Source organism: Tursiops truncatus, chromosome 6 (assembly GCF_011762595.2).
Source record: "Tursiops truncatus isolate mTurTru1 chromosome 6, mTurTru1.mat.Y, whole genome shotgun sequence".
In the NCBI taxonomy this organism is placed as follows: Eukaryota; Metazoa; Chordata; class Mammalia; order Artiodactyla; family Delphinidae; genus Tursiops; species Tursiops truncatus.
The window spans coordinates 107,656,281-107,682,446 of NC_047039.1; the positions used below are offsets into that span (position 1 = coordinate 107,656,281).

General features: G+C 54.7%; 2 protein-coding genes across 10 annotated transcripts in view; one reads left to right on the forward strand and one right to left on the reverse strand.

Moving 5' to 3' along the window:
• SH2D3C (SH2 domain containing 3C) overlaps window positions 1–10,021 on the reverse strand; it is a 31,656-nt gene extending 21,635 nt beyond the window's left edge. For 3 of the 9 annotated variants that reach the window (XM_073806638.1, XM_073806637.1, XM_073806635.1), the window contains exon 1: window positions 5,211–5,261. Coding sequence is in view for 4 of the 9 variants with exons in the window: in XM_033858644.2 (XP_033714535.1) it covers window positions 7,342–7,819; window positions 9,875–9,911 (515 nt within the window). In the remaining 5 variants the exon portion in view is untranslated. Of the gene's footprint in view, window positions 1–5,153; window positions 5,330–7,341; window positions 7,820–9,874 lie in introns of those variants that run through there. The other 6 variants (XM_033858647.2, XM_033858650.2, XM_033858644.2 and 3 more) reach the window with 5 other exon arrangements.
• A 6,009-nt stretch (window positions 10,022–16,030) lies between these two features.
• CDK9 (cyclin dependent kinase 9) lies at window positions 16,031–20,666 on the forward strand. Its single transcript, XM_004313949.4, has 7 exons — window positions 16,031–16,744; window positions 17,205–17,286; window positions 18,060–18,150; window positions 18,513–18,679; window positions 18,794–18,965; window positions 19,125–19,273; window positions 19,738–20,666. The coding sequence occupies exons 1-7, from the start codon at window positions 16,305–16,307 to the stop codon at window positions 20,101–20,103; spliced, it is 1,467 nt and encodes a 488-aa protein (XP_004313997.2). The 5' UTR covers window positions 16,031–16,304; the 3' UTR covers window positions 20,104–20,666.
• The last annotated feature ends 5,500 nt before the right edge of the window (window positions 20,667–26,166 follow it).

The window sequence follows — 26,166 nt, forward strand, 5'->3', positions numbered from 1 at the left end:
CTTTGCACGTGATATTCCTTCTGCCTAGAGGAATTCTCTCCCTTAGAGTCAGAGTAATCCCTACTCAGCCTGCAGATCTCAGTTTGCTTGGAGACTTCTAGAATGTTCTCTCTCCCTTTGTAATGATCAAATCCAGGAATCAAAGCTTCCATTTTAAAAAACTCAGCTCCGGGCTTCCCTGGTGGCCCAGTGGTTAAGAACCCGCCTGCCAGTGCAGGGGACACGGGTTCGAGCCTTGGTCTGGGAAGATCCCACATGCCGCAGAGCAACTACGCCCGTGCACCACAACTACTGAGCCTGCACTCTACAGCCTACGTGCCACAACTACTGAGCCCGCGAGCCACAACTACTAAAGCCCGTGTGCCTAGAGCCCACGCTCCGCAACAAGAGAAGCCACTGCAATGAGAAGCCTGCGCAACGAAGAGTACCCCCTGCTCACAGCAACTAGAGAAGGCCCGCACACAGCAACGAAGACCCAACGCAGCCAAAAATAAATAAATAAATATTTAAAAATAAAAATAATAAAATAAAACTGAAATACTGTATTTTAAAAAAACTCAGCTCCATTAATTAATTTCTTATTTTATGGATTTAAAAGGCACTTCCTCTCTAATATTAGTGGTGAAATCAATTAATAAATAATAGTGACAACTGAGCTAAATAAGTTCCACTAATCAGCTGCATTAATTATTTAAATAACCAACCCCTTTAATTGCCTGTATTAGCTGATTTGTTCTTATAACTGGTACCACTTATTGCATACATTAGCTTAATTAATTGAATTAATGATCAGTCATTAGAGTCCATTATCCTTTATTTCCCCAGTGCAGGTTTCGGTCTGAGCTTTACTTTCAGGGTCTCCATCCTGGCCAGGAGGGAAGGGCGAGGCTCCCCCAGGGACCCTGGAAGAGAAGCTGCCATCCTGTTCCACCTTGGCCCTCCCTCACCACAGGCAGCCTTGCCCTGCAGAGCCCTGCAGCCTCGCTGCCCTCTGTCTGTCCCCCACTTTGCTCCCTGGGGTGTGGTCATATGGTCTTGAGTGGAGATTTCCCCAACGTCTGCCTCATGCTTCCCAGCTTTCTCCCTGCCCTCCCCTCTCTGAGCTTCAACTTCCTCATCTGTGAAATGGGCATATTTTAACTGTCTTCCCAGAGGGGCTGCAAGGATCCTATGAGAAGGAAAGGTGGAAGGTTCCTTAGCCCCTGTGGTTCCTCTCATTGCCCCAGCACCACCACCCCCCAAATGAAATCTCCCATCCTGCTCCTCCTTGGGGGTTGAAGATACCCTCCCTCCTTCACTCCGACTTTCACTCACCCGGGGCAGAGAAGCAACCCTGCTCTATGCTCCTTAGTCCTTAAAGACCCTGAGAAGGGAGAGCTGGGGTGGAAAGCCCCATCTCTCTGGGGACACCCAGCCAAGAGGCCTTTGGGATTCCCTGCCAGGAAGGCCCTTGGCTTTAGCCTCTGCCCTGCCCCCTCTCCTGTACGATGGGCCACCACCGTCCTGGAGATGTCCTTCCTCCTCTCCGCCATTCTGCGCCCTCAGTCTTCTTGACAGGGGTGAGCTCCCCAGCAGAGCTCAGGAAGGGTCCCAGCTCTGTGAGAAGAGGACAGATCGGGGGTCGCTCATCCCAGGGCAGAGCTGAGGAGTCTGAGTCCCAAGAGCTGCTGAGACTTAACAGCTGCTGGAGACGAGCAAATGCGGAAGACGACTGGATGCCTGTGCAGAAGCCCCGCTTAGAGCAGGGCACAGAGCTGCTCAGACGAGACCTGGCTCGGCTCTGCCTTATTCCTTGCCCGAGGCAGGCTCTCCCAGATGATGGGGACTGCTCCTGGATGGAGATGCGGGACACTGGGGAGGGGAAAGTGAAGAAAAAGAATATTCCGACCAGACCAGGAACCCAGAATCAACATGAGGAAGAGGAAACGAAGTGGGCATGGACAGGGGAAAGACCCTCAGGGGCTCTGAAGAGGGCACTCAGCTGGGAGGGAGGAGACTGTGTGACCCTGGGCGAATCCCCCTTGTTGGGCCTCAGTTTCCTCTTCTACAAATGGGTGTGGTGATCGCCTGAGCATCCTGTGTGCCGGTACTTCCTCGGGCCAGGGCCAGGTTAAATGCTCTCCTTTGCCTAGTCCTCACGATGACCCTGTGAAGCAGGTGCTGTTATTGTCCCCAATTTACAGATGGGGAAACTGAGGGTCAGAGAGGGGAAGGGGGTTTCTCAATGTTGTAAAGACAGTCAGCAGTGGGCCTCTGAGCCGCTGATGTAGCCGACCCCTTTCTTCCCCAGCTCTCACGCCACATACGTCCAGCATTCTGTAAACAGAGTCCGCTAAGGGTTTGAGGGGATGTGGCTCCAGCTGGGGTTGGTGGGGGGACCGTCCATCCTTCCTGAGCCAGCGCAGTTCCCACAGCCTCAGGCGTCTGGGGGTCTCAAGGGCTATGAGAAAGTCTCCACAGGAAATGAGAGCCAGGAGCAGCTGGGCCCCTTTGGAAGACAAGGACCAGCCGCCCAGAGTCTGAGGAGGCTGAATGGGCTGAGCCCACCACAGCCCCCTCCCCCCCACCGTGGGTAATCACTACCAGATGCCCGGCAGCTGACGTCACTTTGCAGGGCCGAGAGGGTCGTGGGACTCTGGGGAGTGTTGGGAATTCTTGGACAGGAATCAACATTCCGAAAGGAAATGGTGGGGGGGTGGGGACGGGGGTCTTGGCCTGTTCTCAATGCCTGGCACCAGGACTGGGGCACGGGCAACACAGGGTGCCCCCGGCCGGGGTGCTTCCTTCTCCACGTCTCAGTTTCCTTCTGAACAGCCCTGGAAGTGGAGTGGAGGGGTCTGGGTCTCTGGGAGGCAGGAAAGGATGTTCAGGTGAGACACTTTAGAATGAGTAGGACTGCGGTCAAATCCTCCTTAAAGGAGAAGTCCTCGTAAAACATAAGTCAGAGTGGGGCCTTCCTCTGCTTGAGGCCAGCAACGGCTGCAACTCGCTCAGAGTCAAAGCCAGGTCCTTGCTGGGCCTTCCAGGCCTCACTTATCTGAACCCATTTCCTTTCTGGCCTCATTTCCACCACTCCTCTCCCCAGCCCCCATCTTGCTCTCTGCTGCTCCTCAAACGTGCCAAGGATGCTCCCACCTCAGGGCCTTCGTACTTGCTATTCCTTCGGTCTAGTATACCCTTCCCCAGATATCAAGATGGTTTGTTCCCAGTACACCGGAAACTAATATAATATTCCATATCAACTATATTTCAACTAAAAAAAAAAAGAGGGTCTGTTCCCTCATCTCCTTTGCTCAAACATCAGTTTCTCACTGAGACTTTTTTCCTGGCTAACCTTCCTAAATTGCCACCACCAGCCACTACCCTCCAAGACCAGTTCCCCTACTTGATTTGAATCCTTCTCCGTAGTGCTTTTCTCTTCTGGCTGACTGGGTAACTCATTATCTTGTTTATCATCTGTCTCCCCCACACTGGAATGGGGGCTCCTTGAGAGCAGGGTTTTGTCTGCTGTGCTCACTGCTGTCTCCCTAGAACCTAGAAGAATGTCTAGGAATAGTTGCATCTCAGTAACTATTAAAATGAATGAAATTCCAACTCAACTGTGTCAGCTCAAGCAAGTTGTTAACCTCACAAAACCTCGATGTCTTCATTTGTAAAATGGGCTCCTATTACCGCCTTTTCAGGGGGGTATGGGAAGTCATTTGAAGTAATGGTAGAGACAGCTCTGAGATTTTTACTTGCAGGAGGTGAAATGTGGCCTAGTGGTTAAGTGCTTGGGCTTGGGAGTTGGTCAAGACGGAATCGAATCTAGGCTCTGACACTTAATCTCTCTGTGACCCCAGGAAAGTCCCTTTCTCTCTCTGAACCTCAGTCTCCTCGCTGGTAAAATGTGGTAGATGGCACCCACTGAGTGTTCCAGGCAGGGCCAGCCAGTTGTCCTCTGGTGGGACCCTGGCCTGACAATTCCTGTGTGTGTGTGTGGTTGTGGGGTGTTGGGGGACCTCCTTTCCCTCTCTGAGACTCTGCTTCCTCCTCTATAACATGGACTGAAGGTAGAGTGTCAGGGCTCTCTGGACCCACTATTTCCCTGCAGAAGGCTGAGGGTGCCAGGGGATGGGGGGAGACTGGGCTGGTGCTCTCCATTTTGGGAGCTAAATGCCCTTCATTCCCCTTCTATTGGCCCCTCCTCCCTCCTTCCTCTGCATCCTCCATGATCTCAGCAGGGAACAGGGCACCAGGAAACTCCTGCAGCCTCACCTCTTCCCCTTCCTTCCTTTTGCTCCAGGTGCAACCTGCTTCCCAGGGGGAAGGGGAGGGACACGTCTTCCCCAGCTTATGCTGCTCCCTGAACAGCCACTGGGATGACCCCCTTGGGACACTCAGGAATGAGGCTCCCAGTCTTACTCAGTGGCAGTTCTCAAATGCCCTTGTTCCCAAGCTGGATGGATCCTCAGAGGCCATCCCAGGCCCATCTTGGCTGTTGGGGAGATTGAAGCCCAGAGTAGGGCAGGACAAGCCTGAGATCACACAGGCAAAGCAGGTCGCCTGACTCCAGCACAGATCTGGGCTTCACAGGCTCCTAGAAGAAATGTTCAACAATTCCTGGACTCCTACTTGGCCTGGAGAGCAGGTGGGACACTGGGTCCCAAGGCACCAGGAAAGGGCTCAATCTGATCTGCTAACCCCACCCCCCTCAGGACCCCTGGACACTCCAGATGATTAGGGGGGGAAGGGAGAGTCTCCCCATTTCCTCTTAGCTCTAAGCCAGGCCTGATGCCAGAGGCACTGCCAGGACCATCTCTGCCCACAGGGGAGGAAGGCTGGGTCCTAGACTTGGCATTCTCAAGGTGTCTCAATACCTGCTGGAGGGGAATGGGTTGCCTAGTCGTTGAGGGCCTGGTCCAGGAAGGTGGAATTAAACCCTAGCTCTGACTTTCACTAGTTGTGTCAAACTGGGCAAGTAAACCTCTCTTTCCTCATCTGAAAAGTGGAAATCGTAATAGTGCCTCTCTTCTGGTACTGTTGTGACCAGAAGATGCCCAACCTGTGCCGGGAGAGGCTGGGGATAGAGTTACACCAAAAGAAAGTTTAAAAGTTCCTGATGCTAAACTCACACCCAGGTTTGTCAGCTGCCCCAGGGGCACGGATTTCACCTCAGACAACTCCCGTTCCGGGCGGCGGCCCTCCTCGGTCCCAGCTCGGTCACTCACCCTCTGGGTCCCAGTGCGGGGCACCTTCGGCCCACCGCAGTCATAGTTCCCTGTCGTGGCGGCCTGCAACCCGTAGACCTCCTCTGCTCGACGGCTCCCGCCTTTCTCAGGATACGGAGCTGCGGAGCATAGAGCAGGACTCCTGGGGAGGAGCCTGGCCTGTAGGCCACGCCTCGGACACGCCCCTCTGCCCTCCTTGGGCGCGCTCCACCGCCTACTTCTCCCTCCGGGAAGGCCACGCCCCGCCTCGGACACGCTCTCCGCCTGCTGTCTCGCTCCGCCCTCTACCCCATCTGTCAGGTCGGAGCAGGAAGGCCACGCCCCCGAGCACACCCCCTCCACCTCGCCCCGCCCCACTCCGAGGCCAGCTTCCCCAACAGTCCCTGCGCCGCATGGGAAGGCCACGCCCCTGCCCACGCCCATTCACCACGCCCCGCCCCGCCCCGCCCCGCTTCAGCAAACCCTTAGCGCGCTTCTCAGACTTTGGTTACCTCAGAACACCCCCGGAGCTACGAGGCCCGCTATCCTGCATACAATCCTTGCTCCACACCCGAATGAGGCCGAATTTAAGAGGGGATGGCAAGAGAAGGCAGCCTGGAGCAGCCAGAGATGTTGGAAAAGCATTTGTTTTATTCATCATAAACGTAAGCACTCCCATTTACCGAGTTGTTTGTGGTGTGTCAGGCGCTGTGCTAAGATTTTACAAGTATGTTACTCTTGAATTCTCACCACAGCCCTACAAGGTAGGTGCTATCGTTGTGCCCGTTTATCAGATGAGAAGAGTGAGGCTCGGGGAAGGGAACAGACTTGTCCAAGGTCATGCAGTCAGTAAGAGGCAGCGTCTGGACCAGATTCACTCTGCAGCTTTACAAGGTCCTGCTCCCCACTGAAGGACCAATTACCCCAGCACACAGAAGCTGTGCTTGGTGTCTCAGGGCAAAGTCATTCAAGAGAGGTTCCAGAACCAACCCTAGAGTTACTTTTGCTCAGATTTTTTTCCCCCTCTTTATTTCAATAGGTACATCTGATGAGTATGGTTTAGACAAAGGCTCTGAGGGTTGAAAAGCAAGGGACTGGGGGTGCAGGGGTGGTGGTGGGATGAATTGGGAGATTGGGATTAACATATATACACTAATATGTATAAAATAGATAACTAAGAACCTGCTGTGTAAAAAAATAAATTAAAAAAAAAGAAATAAACTGGAAAAAAAGAAAAGAAAAGCCAGGGACTCCTTTGGTGGGGGCTGAGGGGGTCTCCCAAGGGCATGAAGTACATGACTGTAGGGCTTAGAAGATGGTGGGTGCCATGTGGTGGATGAGTGTGCAGCCACTGGAGACAGGCAGATTCCTGCTCAAATCCCAGCTCTGCAACCTTGGCTGAGTCTCAGTTTCCCCATCTGTAAGATTGGCGGGGGGCGGGGGAGGTGGGTAATAGTACAATCTTTTACAGAGTGTTCAGTGAGTAACATTTGTTTTGACACCCAGTAAAATGGGTACTGACTAAATGAGAACTATGGTCATATCATCACTATTTGTATTTTTGTATCAACTCAACACACCCTGTAACCAAGTTAGTTAACAAGTGGTCTTCTAGATCAAGGGGAGCAATGTTGTCCAGCAGAATTAAAGGTGGCGATTCGGGTGTGGGCCCCAGGGCAGGGATCCAGTGATTGGGCTTGGATCCACCCAGTAGCTGAGGGCCCATGCTGGAGGCTGCCTAGGGCTTTGGAGTCGGGGTGGGCGTGGGCGGCGGGGGCGGGTCTTAGTTCAAGTCCTAAGTTTGTCATTTGCTAGATGTGCACCTGACTGGGGCAGATGACATTCCCTCTCTGAATCTCAGTTTCCTCTTCTGTCATATGGAAATGACAGTATCTTCTCCCCGGGTTTGTTTGTTTTTTCCCTGTTTGTTTTTGTTTTTTTCTTGAGTATTAATTACAAGTGAAGGGCTAAGTACAGTGACTGGTCTATAGTAAGCACTTGGTTAATGTGTAGGTATGTTTGTGTGTGTGTGTTTTGTTTTGTTTCTACTCAGATGTGTGTGTTGGGGGGTCCTCTCCAGGATCTACTGGTAGGAGGCTGGAGACACCATCCCCACAGGTCCTGCCCTCACCCTCCCCTGATGGGCACCTACCTTTCTGAGACCACGTTCCTGGGGTCTCGCTCCTCTTCTGTGTCTGCACTGGGGTCCTCAGGTTTTCTCATGGGGCCCACTTCCATTGCTGAAGGGTTGGGTCCCACTGCTGGGGTGTCCTCCACGGGGGCATCGGTCCCCACCACCACCTTCTTGGCTGCCTCCAAGCCTGAGGGGTCAGGCAGCCCTCGGGGCACCACATGGGGCTCAGGGCCAACCTCCTGGGCCTCCTGGGTGGCCTGTTGGTCCCGAACCTTCTTGATGCTGGGGCGAGGCATGGTGCCCATGTGGCTGTACATGTCGCTGGAGCGGGCATAGGCCGGGGGGCTCTTGGGGACTGTCACCATGTCATCCTGTGTGGCGTCAAAGGTGTCAGCCTCCAGATGGGGCCGGATGCTGGTGGAGGCCAAAGATCGTCTCAGAGTGAAGGACCGAGGAAGGTTGGAGAGACTCCCAAAGCCCTTGAACTTGAAGAACTCTGGCAGTGGGAAGGGGAGGGAAAGAAGTTAATGATATTGCCAGCACTAATAATAATAACAATAAAATATCTGCGCAGTTCCACTCATTGACGGTCCAAGGAGGGTTAGGAGTTTCACTGACACCCCCTCTAACTGTTATGGTATAAAATGGCAGCTCTGGAATTGCAGAGCCCTGGGCTTGAATCCCTTGAATTCCACATCCTAGCTGTGTGACCTTAGGCAAGTCACTTGTCCTCTCTGAACCTCATTCTCCACATTAGTAAAATAGAGATTATAGTACCCATCTCCTATGGGCAATGGGAGAACTGAAGAAAAGCATGAACTCAGCATGTAAATAACATGCTTAACATGGTACCTGACACACAGAATAACCTCCATAAGAAGTAATGAAGATGATGATGATCACAATAAATGCCTCTGCATTTGTCAAACATGCTGCATGCATTAATTACTTCACTGAATTCTCAACACAACTCCATGACACAAGTTTAATTCTCCATTTTCCAGATGAGGAAACTGAGGTTCAGAGCTGTGACATGACCTGCCTGAGGTCACACAGCGGGAGGCGAAGCGTGTGTGTGTGTGTGTGTGTGTGTGTGTGTGTGTGTGTGTGTGTGTGTTGGGGTGGGCAGGGGGCGTTTGAATGAGGCTCTGTGCCCCTGAGGTGAGGGTGAAATGAGAAGGGGGTTGTCGGGAGCCTGAGGGTCCCACTCCCTGCGGTTCCGTCCTTCCTGTCAGCTGAGCCTGGTGTTGGGACTCAGGCAGCAGTGCTCGGGTGATACCATCTCCTCGTTTCCGTGGGGGTGCATGTGGGTTCCCTCCTCCCCGTCCCCAGCTGTGAGACTGCCCTTCCTCGCAGCCACAACCATCTGACTGACTTAACTACAGCCTCCAGATAAGCAAAAAGGAAAAACCCTGGCATTTGCCACTTCCTCGGCATCCTGTGCCTCCTCAGGTCCTCACAACCATGATGGAATATTATCGGTGGGATGCCCCCATCTGACCAGACAGAAAACTGAGGCCCAGAGAGGGGAAGGAATTTGCCCAGGGTCACAAAGCAAGGCTGAGCCTGGACAAGGGCCCAGGGCTCTGGATTGCTGGGGTCAGTGTTCTGGGGCTTTCCTTGCAGTCCTGCCCACCCCCTCACTTGGTCTTATTCTCTGCCTCCTGACAAATGCTGTCAGAAGATGCTGAGGCTCTGCTCTTAGAAAGCTATGCCGTGGGGCAGAAATTGTGCCAACGACTGCCTTCTTTCTCAGCACCGCTTGTTTCGTCCCCTGGGGACTGGGGGTCTGGAGAAAACAGTAGTGGGGCAGGGAGGGAGACTGAGGCCCAGAGTCCAGGAACTTGAGATTGAGCCCTGCTCAGTAGCCCCATATGACCTCAGGCAAGTGTCTTGGTCTCAGTCTTTTCATCTGTGGAATACAGTCATAATCCTTGCCCTGTCCACCCTCCTGTGCTGTCAGATCAGAAGAATCAGGGGAAACTGAAGTTTGCTGGCACCAGGAAGGGATCACCAACCTGGGGGAGAAGTGATGGGTGCGTGTGGCCCCTCACTGAGTTGCTCTGTGTCCCAGCGTCACTGCTGATGGGGACATGGGACAGGCTCTCATGGCACACACCCCTCCCCCCCGCCCCAGCCACAGCAACTCCCAGCCTGAGACCCCATGTGAACCAGGTCCAGAGGCAGGGTGTGGACTGCGTGGAGGTCTTCCCTGGCCCAGCCATGAGGTCAAAGGGAGCCAGAGGACACGCAGACGAATGGAGAGACTGAGAGTTGGGGTGGGGAGAGACAGAGAAGTAGAGACGGGCAGAGACAGACAAGAGAAGAACAGAGATGGAGAGCCGAACCAGCTGGAGAGAGAGAGATACCGGGCCAGTGATGGAGAGATGGCAACTGGAAACTCAGAAGCAGAGGCCTCTGGAGAGAGGCAGAGATGGACAGAAAGAAAAACAGAAACGAGGTAGAGTGATGAAGAAGCAAATACAGAGAGGCTGAGATGGACGGACAGACAGAAGGATGAAGGACAGTGCAAACAGCACCCTGCACTCACTGAACTTTTTGCTGGCCTTCTTGGTCCCCTCCGTCATCTTGGCAAGTCGTGCAAAGCCCCCGGCTGGAAGGCAAGTGGCCACTTGAAGCTCTGGACATCAACGTTGAGATGCCTCCCTCACCTCCCCTTCCCCTTTCTCGCGCCCTCTCACTCGCTTCCTCTGTGTATTTTTAAACCAGTGAAACTCCCACAGCCCCACCCTCCCCATCCTCTCTGCAGGGGGCGGAGGCAGGGGCCTCCCCCAGTCCCGGCCCCTGTGGGCCTCCTCCAGTCCCGGCCCCTGTGGGCCTCCTCCTTGGCCTCGGCCTCAGGGAGGCAGGGGACAGACCGCAAGCGCGTGAGATCTGGAAGGTCTGGGAAATAAACCACAGACTCTGGGAACAGAGCCCACTGGGCTGGGGGCCTCTGGGGACCTGCCAACAGCTATCAGGGGGTCTGGCCAGCAGGCTGGGAGGGTGCAGGGAGTCAGACCTGAGGGCAGGGGGGTTTATTCTAAGCCTCAGTGCTGGGGGATGCACTGGCAGCGGTGGATAAGAGAGTGTCATGGTTTGGCCTGTGGGCTCTGGGACCACCCAGACCCAAATTCAAGTCTTGGCTGGCCGCTTTGTCACTGTGTGATCCTGGACTAGGGGACTCACCTCCCGGAGCCTCAGTTTCCTCTCTGTGAGTAGGGGGTATTTGCAATGCCCACCTCACAGAGTCCAGTGCTTGGTGCAAAGCCTGGCACAGAATCAGTGCCCACTACACTCCTTTTCAAGCTAGCAGGGACATGGCGATAATTTAGTCCACCACCCCATTGTACAAAGATAGGAAAACCGAGGCACAGACAGGCAGAAGGATTGCCCCAGGTCATACAGCGGGTTGGTGGCACAGACTGGGTTACAACTTGCCCTTTCAGGCCCCTTAGCCCACAGCCTGGTGTTTTTCCACCCTGCAACCCCCATGCGTGTGTGTGTGTGTGTGTGTGTGTGTGTGTGTGTGTGCGCGCGCGCGTGCTTACATGGACAGGGCAGAGATGAGGAAACGAAACCTGTCCTACACAGGTTGTCCCTGACACCTGTGGAGGCTTTCAGCAGCTGCTGGGGGCGGTGCAGCTGAAAGACCAGGAGCTTCAAATCCTGGCTCTGAGTGCTGCTGACAAGTTACTTCTGCCTCTGAAGCCTCAGTCACCTAATCTCTAGAATAGGCACAAGTGCAAGGTATGCAGTCAACTCCCAGAGGCTCCAGCATGATTGAACATTATTATCCTGGCCCCAGGGCTGGCAACTGGGGCTGTGATAGGGGAAGTTCAAGGTCAGATGGGGCCCATCCTGCATCCTCCATAAAAATAATGATTACTAACTACTAACATTTTCTGGTCACTTAGTATGTGCGGCTACAGGGCTCAGTTCTTCTGCCCTAACAGGCAAATGTTGTTCTCTTGTCCTCATTCTACTGACATGGAAACTGAGCCCCGCCCCCCGCCCAAAGTCAAGTTACCTGGAATTGGGATCTGCCTGTCCAGCTGTGGAGCCTGAGGTCCTAACTTCCACACTCATAGCTCCCACCATCTTTTGGCAGCTGGATGATAGACCTTGGCAGGGGAAGGGTCTGCTGAACCTTCTCGATGGGATGAGGGGGAACCTGAGGCCCTGGAGGGAAAAGGGACACAGCCTGTGAGACAGAGGCAGCAAACAGGCCTGGATGGGACAGGTGTTCAAAGTTCAAATGAAAGGATGGGATTTCTGGACCATGGCCTTAGGAGGATAAGGAGGGTACAACTCCAGCTCCCTCTACTGAGCACTGACCATGAGCCAGGCATGGAGCTGGAAGCCCCTGCAGGTCGTCACAGCCCTGTGAGATGATCCTGGTACAGTCCCATTTCACAGATGAGGGAACTGAGGCTAAAGAGGAGCAGAGACTAGACAGACAGACACCCAGGTGTTCTAACTCCCAGGCCAGTGTCGTTCCCATCTCTGGGTTGTTGTCAGAAAAGGGAGAGGGGCCTGTGGCCTGGTGGTAGCTGGGGGTCTTCCCTGTGGGAGGTGGAAGGTGGGTTCCCCAGCTTCTCTTCCAAGAGGCAGTCACAGTGATTTGGGCTAACTGCTGAGGCTGTGGCATCAGCCAGTGCTGGCTTCCTGGCCAGGCCCACTCCCAACTTGCTCTGTGATCCTCCATAAGAGACTTTACCTCTCTGAGTCTCAGTTTCCTCATCTGTGAAATGGGGTCACAGTAGCCCCCACTTCCTGGAGTTGTTGGGAAGATGAAAGGAGCAAATGATGACCCGGGCCAGTACACTATGGCCTCAGCAAACCCTGGTGGTTGTTGCTGAGGGATGGGGGTGGTTCAGGCCAGGGGCAGACTGGCACAGGCCAGGAGAACCCCAGGGCAGGCATGTGGTGTGAAACCTGGGAGTGCCGGCCACGATGAGTCCCTGTTGCCGTGGTGGAGGGGCCTTGTCAGCGCCAGGCTAGCCCTGCCGTTGGCCCAGGTGCCAGGGCAGTTGCTGCATCCCTGAGAGGATGAATGGGGCTCAGTGTGGCAGCTCCGCTGAGCTCAGAGCCCTCTTTGTGCTGCCTCAAGTGGCCGTTGGGAGTGTGGCTGGGGACCTGCTGGCGGGTGGCTGTCCCCCAGGCCCTCCTCAGCCAGTGCTGGAGGCCAGCCCAGCCCCACTCTGCAGCACTGAACACACAAGTGCTTTCCCACCTCCAGGCCTTTGCTTGGGCCGGACCCGCACTCGGAATGCCACTTGTCCCTCCACTGGCTCTATCTTTTGCCTCCACTGAGTCCCTGAGGTCTGATTGAGCCATAGTGCCCCAGGAACGCTGCTCTGATTTCTGTCCCCTCCCTCCTTGCCCTCCGTCCTCCAAGTCTATGTCACAGTCGTCTGCAATCTGACCAGGTACTATCAGGGATTGGAGGCTTTCAATGTCATAGTCAAAGGTGTTGGACCCAGGCAAACCTGAGTTCAGACCCCACCTCGGGCAAAGTCACATCAACTCTCTGAGCTTCATTTTTCTCATCAGTAAAATTGGACAAATACAACATCCCTCACAGTATCCTGTGGCAATGAAATAACACGTTTATACTGAGAGTTATCATCTGTATTACATTCACTTTTGTCTTTATATGCATGTTCCAAACAGACCTCATGCTCCGTTGAGAGAACTGGCCTCATGCATCCATACTGGCCTCAGGCCTGCTATACTGTAGCACTCAGTAGATACCTTTCCCTAGCTTGACTCAGTTGTCTTATATTGGGGGACAAAGAGACCTGGCTTTGAATCCCAGCTCCATAGCTCCCTCGCTGCGTGGCCTTTGGCAGGCCACTTCACCACTCTGAACCTGTTTCTTCTTCTGTAACTTTGGCCCCATAATAACAACTTCCTAAGAGGGGTGCTATAAAGTTCTAGGGGTCTGACACATAACAACACGGGGCCGGGCACAGTCAGTACCCAGCCGATGTGGGCAGAATGTCCATGGGATTGCAGGGCTGTGGGCATCACACAGCCACTCTCTGTCCTGTATCCCCCTATCCAGTGACCCCTGTCTCCCCAGACAGACCGGCAGCCAAGAGCACCCCACCCCACAAGCCTTTCTTCTCTCAATATGCCCCGTACCCTGTTCCTACTCGGGGGAGGAAAACAGAGGGTCCAGGCCAGGGTCAAACAGCTGGCCAGTGGCTCCCTTTCCTACTCTGTGCCTCAGTTTCCCTAACTGCTAAATGGCAGCAGGACCAGAGGCTCTCTCAGAGCCTGGTCAGTCAATCGGCAAACATTCCTGAGTATTGGCCACATGCCCTGTTTTGCCAGCTTAGCTGATCATGGAAACAGGAAACATTTCCCTCAAACCAGCAAATCAGAAGTCAAAGTCAGTGAGAAATTGTCTCTGGCTAGGACCTAATTTCTTCTCACTTTCACCTGGGCAGCCTGCTGAAGGGCTTCTGACTGCTCCTGCCTGCATTCCTCCCCAAGGAAGGGCTGAGGGCCTGAGGCCCTGAGGGGAAGTGACTGGCGATGTCAGGGTTCAGGCCAGGGATGGTGGGGTGGAGGAGGTGACACCACCGGAACTTTTGCTGAGGCCTCTGCCCACAGGATGTGACTTAGCGAGGGCTCATGAGAAACAAGTAGGGGCCCCAGCCTGAGAGTCTGATGGTGGAAGCCACACAAGCCCACGGCAGACCTACCCCCTCCAATGCTACTATCCCCTCCCACACCTCCCACCGGCATCCAAGGCACCCAGCCAGTGGTGCTGTGACAAGACTGTGCCCTAACTCCACCCTCAGCCCAGATGGGTAGGGTCCTGACATGGGTAATTGCTTGGGGTTGGCACCAGACTGACCCGGTTCAAATATCAGTATGGCAACTGGCCGGCTATTTGACCCTGGCCAGTGACGGCACTTCTGAATTTCAGTCCTTCTGAGTACAATAGAGGTAATAATAGTGTAATATTGCTGAGTGAGAATTGAGATAATTCCCATAAAGTGGGAAGCGTACAGCTTGGACCATTGATTTTCCCTTGATAAATTGTACTTACTACAATTGTTATTTTCTCCCTCCTTGCCCTCCCCACCCCCAATTTAGCCAATGGCCACTCTGCTTCTAATAGTGTGCCCGTGAAGCTGACCCCAGATCACTCCCCGACATGCCTCAAACCCCTGCTGGTCTACACTGCCTTCAGGAGAGTGCTCTCTGCTCCTCATCTGACCCTCAAGACCTTACCTGGAAGGGTCCCCCATGGCAGAACAGGGTCTCTTGGGACACGAGGATCACCAGACCCATTCCTGACTGCTCCTACAAGGAAGCTTCAAGGCCAAGCCATGTGAGCTAAGAGGTGGAGAGCAACCGGGGAAAGGTACTGGGGTGCAATCAGAGAGCACAGCCCCGAAGGCAGGGAGGCCCAGGGGGTAGGAAACAGTGTGGCCACAACCTACAAGGGAAGATGGAAAGAGCCCCAAATGTCACAATTTTGTTTTTCCTGAAGACAGTGGAGGGAAATACATACAGACTCCGCTTCAGAATGATCTGGCGGGTGCTCCGAGGGGGACAGATGGAGAGGGCAGACTGGGGAGGACAGGACTCAGGATCCATTGGCAGAGGACTGGAGAGGAGGGGCAGATTGAAGAGGTGCAGAGGAGTTGGAAAGACAGCCTTGTTGGGGGCTGGCTTTTGAGTAGGGCTGGAGGAAGAAAGAGGAGGCTCCTGGAGCCAGAAAGGTATCAGAAAGATGCTGGGGAAGGGCCAGGGTAGGGAAAGGGGGCACAGGACCAGAGAAGGAGATGGGTGAATGGTGGGCTTGGTGCCTGGCACATAAGGACAACAGGCCTCAAACAGCACGACTGCTGTCCTCCTGGACAGACTGTAAATAGCCTGAGTCAAGAGCATCCTCTTCAGACTCAGACAAGGTTCGAGTCCCAGCTTTGTCACTGTGTGACCTTGAGCAAATGACCTCACCTCTCTGAGCCTCAATGTGCTCTTCTGTAAAATTGGTTAGTGATCCTGACTATGGGGCTGTTGATTCAGGATTCAGCAGGAACTCCCAGCACTTCCTGAGCACACAAGGGTGCAGAGTAAATGCTAGCTACTTTTGTGACTACTGACCCGGGGCGCGACCAGCTCGAGCTCAGCTCAGGGGGGACGGGGGTCCTGTGGGTTTCATCCCTGCCTCCCGGAGAACAGGGGGTCCAGGGATGGAAGGCCTGGGCTTTGCTCGCTCGCCACCTCCAATGTCGCCGCGCCCCCTGGCGGCTGTCAGTTGCCATATCAACGGCGGGTAGCAGGGGCCCGGGGAGGCGGCGGTGGCGGCCGTTCTCTCCTCCCCAGGCCGGAGGCCGCTCCCTCGGCACCTCCCGCCTTCGCCTGTGAGGGGCTGCACCCCGAGCTGGGGAGAAAGGGGCTCCCCACGGCAGCTAGCATGTGTAGGTAAACTGAGGCACGCGGCGAGTCGCCTCGCAGCCAGGTGTAGAGCGCGGGGCCCCACCTCCGAAGGCGGAGGAGGGGCCGCGGGCGGTGACGCGCCGAGGGCGGCGGGCGGACAGGGAGCGGGCGGCGGCAGCGGGCGGCGGCGGCGGCGGCGGCGGCGGCGGCGGCGGCGGCGGCGGCGGCGGCGGCAGGTGCGGCCGCGAAGGGTGGGAGGGAGGAGCGAGGGGGCGGGAGGAGGGGGAGGGGAGGGCGAGGCTGGGGCACCTCCCCCTTTATAACGCGCCCCCTCCCGGGCTCTCGGGCCGCCTCCTCATCGGCTCTTCCCGTCCGGCCCCCTCGCCCGGCCGCCCCGGGCCCGGGCCCGGCCAGGGAGCCCCCAGGCCGCGGCTCGGGGGCCGCCCCCCCGCCCCGCGCCCAGCGCAGCCTGGCGGAGGCGGTGCCGTCGGAGGAGGAGGAGCAGGGCACTGCGGCTGGCCCCGGATCGGGCGCCAGAGCGGCAGCGGCTTCGGCAGCGGCGGCGGCCCGAGCCGATGCAGCGGGACGGACCACCCCGAGCCCCAGCCCCGGCGCCCCGGCTCCCCGCGCCCCCGATCGGGGCCGCCGCCAGCAGTGGCGGCGGCGGAGGCGGGGGCAGCGGCGGTGGCGGAGGCGCCTCTGCAGCTCCGGCTCCTCCTGGCCTCTCGGGAACTACAAGTCCCAGGGGGCCTGGCGGCGGGCGGCGGGCGGAAGAGGTGGGGTCGGCGCCGCGAGGCCGGAAGTGGACGTGGAGGCGGAAGTGGCGCGGCCGCGGAGGGGCCTGGAGCACGGCGGCGGGACCCGGAGCGGGAGCAGCGACGGCGGCGGCGGCTGGAGGTGGCGGCGGCGCACTGGAGGCGGCCATGGCAAAGCAGTACGACTCGGTGGAATGCCCCTTTTGTGATGAGGTGTCCAAATATGAGAAGCTCGCTAAAATCGGCCAAGGCACCTTCGGGTAAGGCTTGGCCCCCAGAGACCGGGAGCCCTAAGCCTGCACCCCTCCGGGCAGACGTTGGGACGCCCAGGCCCGGGCCCAGTTGGTGGGGAAGCCATTTAGTCACAGACTTGTCCCGTGGTCTCGCTAGGCCGCGCCGCAGCCCGCCCGGGCCTGACAGAGCTGGCTGGCGGGGAGGAGCTTGAGGCCCTTGATGGGGGGCAGGGAGGGGTTGCAGAGAGGAGCATGTGAGTGGAACGGTATCTCTCCGTGAGACTCCCGGGTGAGGAGAAGGGGCAGAGGGAAGGAGGTAGAGGCTCGGAGAGGGACCGAAGACACCGCGTGGTGGGGTAGCCGAGTGCCCTGGGTACCCGGCCCAGCCCCGCCCGGATTCCCTTTCCTGTCCTCCTCTGGTGGGGGAGGGGCGGGCCCTGCGGAAATGGCCTGAAGAGTCCTCTTGGGTCCCCCTCTCGGCCTGCAGGGAGGTGTTTAAGGCAAAGCATCGCAAGACCGGCCAAAAAGTGGCTCTGAAGAAGGTACTGATGGAGAATGAGAAGGAGGGGGTGAGTACGGGTGGGGTGGGCAGGTCGGCCAGCTCCCTTGGGCGTGAGGTTGGGTTTCCACCCTGCTGCTTCTGGGACTCTCACGTATAGGTTCAGTTTACGTGTTTGGAAATTTCCATATTCCAGGGAATTTGACTTCCAAGTTAAATCTTTTAATTCAAATGTTTTAAAGCCGCTTCATAGTTCATTCATAGGTGAATATGGTTGGTGGCAGGAGGGGGAGCCCATGCTTGCACGGAGTGCACCTTGGTTCCTGAAGTTAGGAAGGCTTTGAGCACTTTTTCTTTAGGGTTTAATTTTGTTGAATGTAAAATAATAATAAGTTATATGCAATGACTTTAAAAGGGTGACTGGTATTCACTTGAAAAACAACAGTGCCTTCCACCCCCCACCCCATCTTAGCTCTGGTCCAGCTTTCAAGAGACTTGCTTCTTTATTTTTGTATTTGTTAACCATCTCACAGTTAAACACAGGCATAGAGCTAAAACTTATAAGGTTGAAGAACCTTAATAAGGTTGGAGCATTTAGTAACTAGTAATAGAGCATTTGTGTGAAGTATCGCTATTTCAATTCGTTGTCTGAAACCAGCTCCTTGAGGGATACATACTATTACACCCATTTTACAAATGTGGCATTTGAGACAGCTAATTTCAGAGCCTACGCTCTTACTCTGTCTCCCAACCTTTGACCCTTCCTGTGGACTCCCTGGCCAGTTCCTTGGTTTGTGGTGCGCTCACCCACTTCTGACCTTCTCCTGTCTTTTTCCCACCCAGTTCCCCATTACAGCCTTGCGGGAAATCAAGATCCTCCAGCTTCTAAAACACGAGAATGTGGTCAACTTGATTGAGATCTGTCGAACCAAAGGTAAGTTGTTCGGATCTCATCCCCATTTTCAGATGGAGGAAATGAGGCTTATTGCTTAAGGTTTTGTTTGCAAAAGTTGGAACTGGACATACTTACATTGCCTCTTCTTAACCCAGACGTACCAAGTGTGACTGCTTTCTGTGGCCCTTTCATCAGAGCAGGTGCCTCCTCGGGGCCTGCCGCAGTACCCAGCCCAGAGAAGGTGCTCAGAAAATATTTTACCTGTGAAGGAATTCGCACCTGGATATCCAGGGGTCCATAGGTTGGAGAGGGTAGGAGCTGCTTGTGGGAAAGTGAGTTGCATATGAGATTTTTGATTTTTTTCTTGTCCCTCTTTGTCCCCCTCATTCTTCCGGTCTCAGCTTCCCCCTATAACCGCTGCAAAGGCAGTATATACCTGGTGTTTGACTTCTGCGAGCATGACCTTGCCGGGCTGCTGAGCAACGTCTTAGTCAAGTTCACACTGTCTGAGATCAAGAGGGTCATGCAGATGTTGCTCAATGGTCTCTACTACATCCACAGGAACAAGGTGGGGGCCAGAGTAGGGGAGGAGAGACCAAGGCTTGGGCTGGCCTTTGCTCTCACTGTGGGGTGGGTGTGGCTAAAGGACCCTCGGGAACCCTCGCCTTTGTGCTTCCTGCAGATCCTGCACAGGGATATGAAGGCGGCTAATGTGCTCATCACCCGCGATGGAGTTCTGAAGCTGGCAGACTTTGGGCTGGCCCGGGCCTTCAGCCTGGCCAAGAACAGCCAGCCCAACCGCTACACCAACCGTGTGGTGACGCTCTGGTACCGGCCCCCGGAGCTGTTGCTCGGTGAGGACTCTCCCGAGCTGGCAGAGGGAAGCAGGGGCTGGGCACTTACCCGGCCTCAGCCCCCCGCTGCCAGGGCTTCTTGAGCCCCCGGCCCGGGGGCATTGCCTCTCAGGAGGCTGTCGGGCTCAAGGGGCCCTCCTGGTGTGCTCTTCTTCTCAGGGGAGCGGGACTACGGCCCCCCCATTGACCTGTGGGGCGCTGGGTGCATCATGGCAGAGATGTGGACCCGCAGCCCTATCATGCAGGGCAACACAGAGCAGCACCAGCTTGCCCTCATCAGCCAGCTCTGTGGCTCCATCACTCCTGAGGTACGGAGTCGGGCTGCAGACAAGTCTCCCTGGCAGGGGAGGGGTGGGTGCTGGAGAGAGGAAAAGCTCCATTCTGGAGAGGTTGCTGGTGGTTGGTTGGGGTCTGCTGTTTAGAGCCACACAGACTGTTCAAGTCTCGGCTGCATCCCTTTAGTTCTGTGGCTTTGGGGAGAGCGTCTGAGCCCCTCACTTGAGAGCTGAGCTGCTCTGCTGTGAGACAACTGTGGTTCTATCAGGCTTGGTGCACATACGCCAGACAACTCGTGTCAAAGAGCCCGGTACTTGGCGTTTGCCAACTATGTTGTTCCTGCTGCTTTCACCTTGGAGGGGTCAAGTTTGCCCTCCAGGGGCGGTCTGGGAGCTTCTGAACGGAGGGCGTTTAGTCCCTTCAAGTGCTTGACCGGTGGACCAGCCTCGCACCCCCTGAACTGACTACATCCTCTTTTCCATGCCTCCCACCCCAGGTGTGGCCAAATGTGGACAAGTATGAGCTGTTTGAGAAACTGGACCTGGTCAAGGGCCAGAAGCGGAAGGTGAAGGACAGGCTGAAGGCCTATGTGCGTGACCCCTACGCACTGGACCTCATCGACAAGTTGCTGGTGCTGGATCCCGCCCAGCGCATCGACAGTGATGACGCCCTGAACCACGACTTCTTCTGGTCCGACCCCATGCCCTCGGACCTCAAGGGCATGCTCTCCACCCACCTGACGTCCATGTTTGAGTACCTAGCTCCACCGCGCCGGAAGGGCAGCCAGATCACCCAGCAGGCCACCAACCAGAGCCGCAATCCCGCCGCCACCAACCAGACGGAATTTGAACGCGTCTTCTGAGGGCCGGCCGCTGCTGCTTCTCATTAGGGCCGTTGTTTTATTTTTCCTTCTGCTCTGTGACTTGTGTTGTGGAGATTTGGGGGCATTTGAGTTTTTTCTCTAGTGCATATTTTATTTAATCCCCACCCTGGGCATCAGGAACCAGCCGAGCAGACTGGAGCAGAGCTTTGGCTGAGAGTCCGGGAAGGCACTTGGGCTGCCTCACTTCGTTCCCTGGCTTTTGGGGTGATGCCCAGAGGGTCTCCATTTACCTTAGGACAGGAGTGAGATGGGAGGAAAGGCGCACCCCACCGGTGACTTTCTAAGAGATCCCAGCATGCTGGGAGGAGGGGACAGGTCCCTCACCCATCCCCAGCCCTTCTCACGGGATGAGAAGCTGGCGTGGGGGACAGAACCAGCCTTGGGAATGGGCTGCTCTTGGCCTAACCCTCAGAAGCTCTGGGGCTGGCAGAAACTCTTGGTTTCTTCAATAGGACAATTTTATCGTGTTTGTTCAGTTGTTCAGAGACATTCCTGGATGCAGATTGGTCAGTAACAATTAAAGTTGACTCTTTTTCAGTAAATGACTGTGTGCTCTGTGCTATGTTCAGACCCCCAGCTCTTAACCCTGTAGCTGACCTTTGAGATTTGATCTGTCAAGTCTTGGTTCTTTTCTTTGACCCAGTTCATGTCCCGTGACGTACCTTCAGAGGACTTTGTCTTCTCTGTTTTTCTCTTGAGTACCTTCCAGAACATTTGCCATCATGCTCCCCGCCGGGCAGGTACCATGATGCTCCCTTTCTCCTCCTCTCCACTCAGTGTCCGAGGAAGCGGGGAGACATGAGAAATGGGGCTTAGTCTGCTGATGAGGGAACTGGAGGTGGCCTGCTGTGAGCTACATCTGCAGCGGTGACCGGGGTGGGGGGGGCGTGGGGGTGGAGGCACAGTCCGCTGCGGCTGACACACGTTCAGACTTGACTCACGAGCACGGGAGGCTGCGGAGGCTCCTACTCAGTGGAATGACAATAGTCAAATCTGTAACTTGCAAAACTTCTCAGGCTGCTGAACAGAGGGTGCAAGAGAGGAAATGACCAGAGAAGCTGAAGGATCCCCAGGGGCTTGGGGAGGTGGCAGTAGCCTGGATTAGGGTGGCAGGTGGGCAGGAGGACAGAATAGTTAGTGGAAGATTGGATCGTGAGGGTTCAGAGCTGGGACCCTTGGAGGAGCAGTACATTCTGGGGGATACATTTCCTGCGAGTCTGAAGTTGGGGACAGCCACGCATGAGGCAAATGCTACATTCTGTCGGGTGGGAGTCCTCTTAGAGGGACCTGGGAAGGAACGTTGGCAAAACCTTTTACCACAACTCTCCTTTGCTTGTAGGTATTAACTTAGACCACAGCTTCACAAAAGGCCAGTGAAAGTAAGAAAAAAAATCTTTGACTAGTATTTGTTTCTTGGGGCTGCCAAACATGGTGGCTTAAAATAACAAACTTTTTTTCTCAGATCTGGAGGTGAATTTCTGAAATCTGTAGGTGTCATCGGCAGGGTTGTTTCCTTCTGGAGGCTCTAAAGGAGAATCTATTCTAGCCCCGAGCCTAGGAAGCCTTCAGAGTACTCCACAGAGGGGGACACAATCATGATTTTTAAAAACTCACGGTGGGAAACAGTATGGAGATTCCTCAAAACTAAAAATAGAACTACCATATGATCCAGCAATCCCACTCCTGGGCATATATCCAGACAAAACTATAATTCAAAAAGATATATGCACCCCTATGTTCATAGCAGCACTATTCACAATAGCCAAGACACGGAAACAATCTAAATGTCCATCAACAGATGAATGGATAAAGATGTACGTATCTACAGTGGAATACTACTCAGCCATAAAAAAACGAAATGCCATCTGCAGCAACATGGGTGCAACTAGAGGTTATCATACTACGTGAAGTAAGTCAGGAAGAGAAAGACAAGTGCATATGTTATCACTTACATGTAGAACCTAAAAGAAGACACAAATGAACCTATCTATGAAACAAAAAGAATCAGGGACGTAGAGAATAGACTGGTGGTTGCCAAGGGGGCAGGGGTGGGAGAGGGTTGCATTGGGAGTTTGGGATTAGCAGATGCAAACTAGTATATACAGAATGGGTAGACAACAAGGTCCTACTGTATAGCACAGGGAACTATATTCAATACCCTGTGATCAACCATAATGGAAAAGAATATGAAAAAGAATATATACATATATATATATACACACACATATATATATAACTGAGCCACTTTGCTGTACAACAGTAATTAATACAGCATTGTGATTCAACTATACTTCAATAAAAAATAAATTTAAAAAAATACCAATAAAAAATGAAAAAACTCACAGTGACTATGTTGAGAAAAACTAAGGAGGTAAAGATGGAAGCAGGGAGGTTGGTTAGGGCTATTGTAATAATCTGGGCAGAAGATGATGGTGGCCTGGGCCAAGCTGGTCATGAAGCTGGTGGTGAGGAGTGCTTGGATGTATAGGTTACTGTGAGGGCAAATCATTCAGATTGGATGTGAGTTTGAATGAATGAGGAGTTGAGAGTCCTAGGCTTTGGCTGGAAGGAGGACGGAGCTACCATCCTTGAGACAGAGAAGGCTGCAGCTGGTCAGGCTGGATTGTGGTTTTTGGGCAGTTTTTGTTTTTCTTTTGGCCACGCCACATGCATGTGGGATCTTAGTTCCCCGACCAGGGACCAGGGATCGAACCTGTGCCCCCTGCAGTGGAAGGCAGAGTCAACCACTGGACCACCAGGGAAGTCCCTGGAGCACGGTTTTTCAATGGTAAATGGGAGGTTGACAGATGGACATCCAGGTTGAGTTGGCAGGTATATACCTGAACTATATATATAATTCAGAGCCCCCCAGAGTCTAAGCACACCTTTGGGAGTTGCCAGCCTGGTGGTTTTTAAAGTCCCAACGCAGGATGAGATCACGTGGGAAGAGCGGAGTAGGGAGACGTGGTCCACTGGGACACTCCAGTGTTCAATGTCGTCAGGGAGTTGAGGACAACAACAGATGAAGTAAGAGACCACTGAGGGAATTCCCTGGCGGTCCAGTGTTTGGGACTCCTCACTTTCACTACCGGGGCCCCGGGTTCAATACCTGGTCAGGGAACTAAGATCCCACAAGCTGCACGGCATGGCCAAAAAAAAAAAAAAGAGAGAGACCATAGGAAGAGTGAGTTCCAGAAGCTAAGGGACAGAGGGTGTTTTTGAGACATGGTAGTGATCACCTAGACAAGTGCTTTCGATGGGCCAGGAAGATGGGGGTGAAGACTGACCGTCAGGTTTAGCCACACTGACCTCAGTGATGACTTTGGCAAGAGCCGTTGGGTGGATTGCTTTGGATGAAGCCCTGCCGAGAGGAGTAGGCTCACTGGAGAACAGGAGGAAGGGGACCAAAGACAAGAAGTAGCAGTAATCTACGGTAAAGGAGGATTGGGGAAGGAGCTGGTCTTGTATATTCTAAGACGGGAGCCAGCACGTCATGGAATGACCCACTAGAGAGGGCACGTGTTGATTCTTGTCCTGTACACAGAAGAGCCACGTGGCCCAGTGTACAGTGGCCACACCAGGACTAGAACCTGAAAGGCCATGCTCCAACCCTGTTCTCTGCTACCTCCACCCAGTGTGTCCATGATGTTCAGGGCAGCCTTGCTTGTGGAAAAGGTGGAAAAGCATAAACCTCCACCAGCTTCAATAAGTTAGAGTGTGCAGAGTCACTGCGCATCCGACCCCTGACTCACAGGTCTGGGTGGGGCACCTCTAACAAGCTGATGGGCGATGCTGCCTTGCTGGCCAGGATCTGGGCGGCACAGGTAGAGCACGGCCCTGTGATGGGATGCTGGCCGCCACGTGAAAGGATGAAGGATATACACTATGACAGAAAGACGTTCCAAAGACAACAGGTGGATTGGGACTTCCCTGGTGGTCCAGTGGCTAAGACTCCACGCTCCCGACTCAGGGGATCCGGGTTCCATCCCTAGTCAGGGAACTAGATCCCACGCGCAGCAACTAAAGATCCTGCGTACCACAACTAAGACTTGGCACAGCCAAATAAATAAAATAAGTATTAAAACAATAACAACAACACAAAGACAACAGATGGAAAGAGCAGGTTACAAAATATCTCCTGCTTCTGCAGGAGTGTGATGGAAGCAATCACACTGAAACGTTACCCATGGTTATTTGGGGTGGTTCTGTCCTTTATGCTTCTCTGTGTTTTCTTATATTTCCTGAATTAATATTTTTACTCATGCAATTAAACTGTATTTTAAAACAACCAAAACAGGCCCTAAACCCTGGAGCTTCTGGCTCTGAGCTCTCCCCACCCCCCCCATCTCCCCATAGAACACCCCAGAGAGGAGGCTGGGACTAGCCGGGTAGGTGTGGGTATGACCCCTTCAGCCTTGCACCCTGGGGTGATGTGGTGTCATCCCCATCTGTGGAGGGAGGTGCGGAGCCAGGAATAAATGCTCCCAGAGGGCAGGGCCTTGTGGAGGCATCACCCGGAGGCAGCCTGGCACCTGGGAGTCTCCCAAGTGCAGGAGTGAGTCAGCTAGCGGTCAAGCAGGTGGCTGGAAAGGCTGTGGAAATGGGAACGGCCTTTGCCAGCTCGTCTGGACAGGCCCTCGATGTCACCCTGCAGGCCGAGGACTGGGTCTGTGTCCTGGCATCTTTTTGATCAAATGATTTGGCGACACAGCCCTCACCCTGGCAGGCTTGGACGCCTTAGGTCAAGGGCACCCCGTGTCCTATCCCCCCTCCCCAGGGATCCCAGCTCGGCAGGGCCAGGGAAATGGCCGTAACGGTAAGGAGAGGTAAGGAGAGGGGTGGGCTGTGATAAGAGAGGCCAGATAAAGCCAGCCCCACTGGGCAGGAAGCCCAGCCCCAAGGTCCGGAAGTCTCCCAAGTGCCCCCTCCCTACACACCCCGTTCTGCCTGCTCACCTTTAACCTCCGCCGGTTGTTATTTAACTCACAGGGAGGTCCTGACTAGTCCTGCGCTCAGAAAACAGCCAGGGAGGCCGAGAGATCCCTGGGCTGATCCCGGGATGAGAGCAGAGACCTATCAGGGAAGACCTGCCTCCCAGCACACTCCCCACCCCCCCTCACCCAACATCAGGGTGGGAGAAGGCTACGAGGTCTTAGGAATCCCCCCGACTTCCCCATCCCCTCTCTGGCCCAGCCCAGGGCAGGCTTGGCAGGGGTACCCACACCTATGAGTCACTTCGTGCCCCAGCCGGTCATGGAGCGGGAAGCCCAGGGATGAGAGGTGCCAGGTCCCTGGCTACCTCCTGGCCAGTGGCTGAGAAGCTCTGGTGGGAAGCACCCATGGAGCGGCCGGGCCCATGCGGGGGTCCTCTCTCGGCTAGAGCTGCCTCCTTCCAGGTAGGAGAACACGGTGACCTTGGACAGGGGGCCTGCCTCTCTAAACTCTTCCTTTGTACAAAGGGTGTAAATAGCCCCCAGGGATCCAAGGCCATTAGTGATGATATTAACCCCACACTTTGCGGGGCCCCAAGGGAAAAATCTTGTCATCATAAGCCTTGTTCTGAAGGCCTGGGGTGGTCAAGGGCCGCCCCCCGCCACAGGCCTCATAGCCCCCCTTCCGCCCAGCTGGAGGCGTCACAGAAGCTCCCACCCAGTGTGGGCATGGGAAGCTCTGGAGGGAGGTCTCTAGGGGAGACCCGGCGGCCGGCGTGGGAGGTGGCAGAGGCCGTCTCAAGGGTCCTCCTGCGTGCCAGGCCCCATACACCCACTGGTTTTCTTCTGATTTAACTCTCCGGACTGATCTGTGAGGAAGGGCTGTTAGCTCCATTTTGATGATAATAATTAATAATGATAATAATAATAATGGCAACATTGATCGAAGTGCTTACTACCTGCTGGGCCCTGTGCACATTGTCGTCTGCGTTTCATGGATCTGAGACCATTATTATCTGCATTTCATAGATGTGGAAGGTGCAGTTAAGAGCATTTAAGGACTCGGCCTGTTAAAGATTCCTAACCTCGCTCATGTGTGGAGACCTTGCTC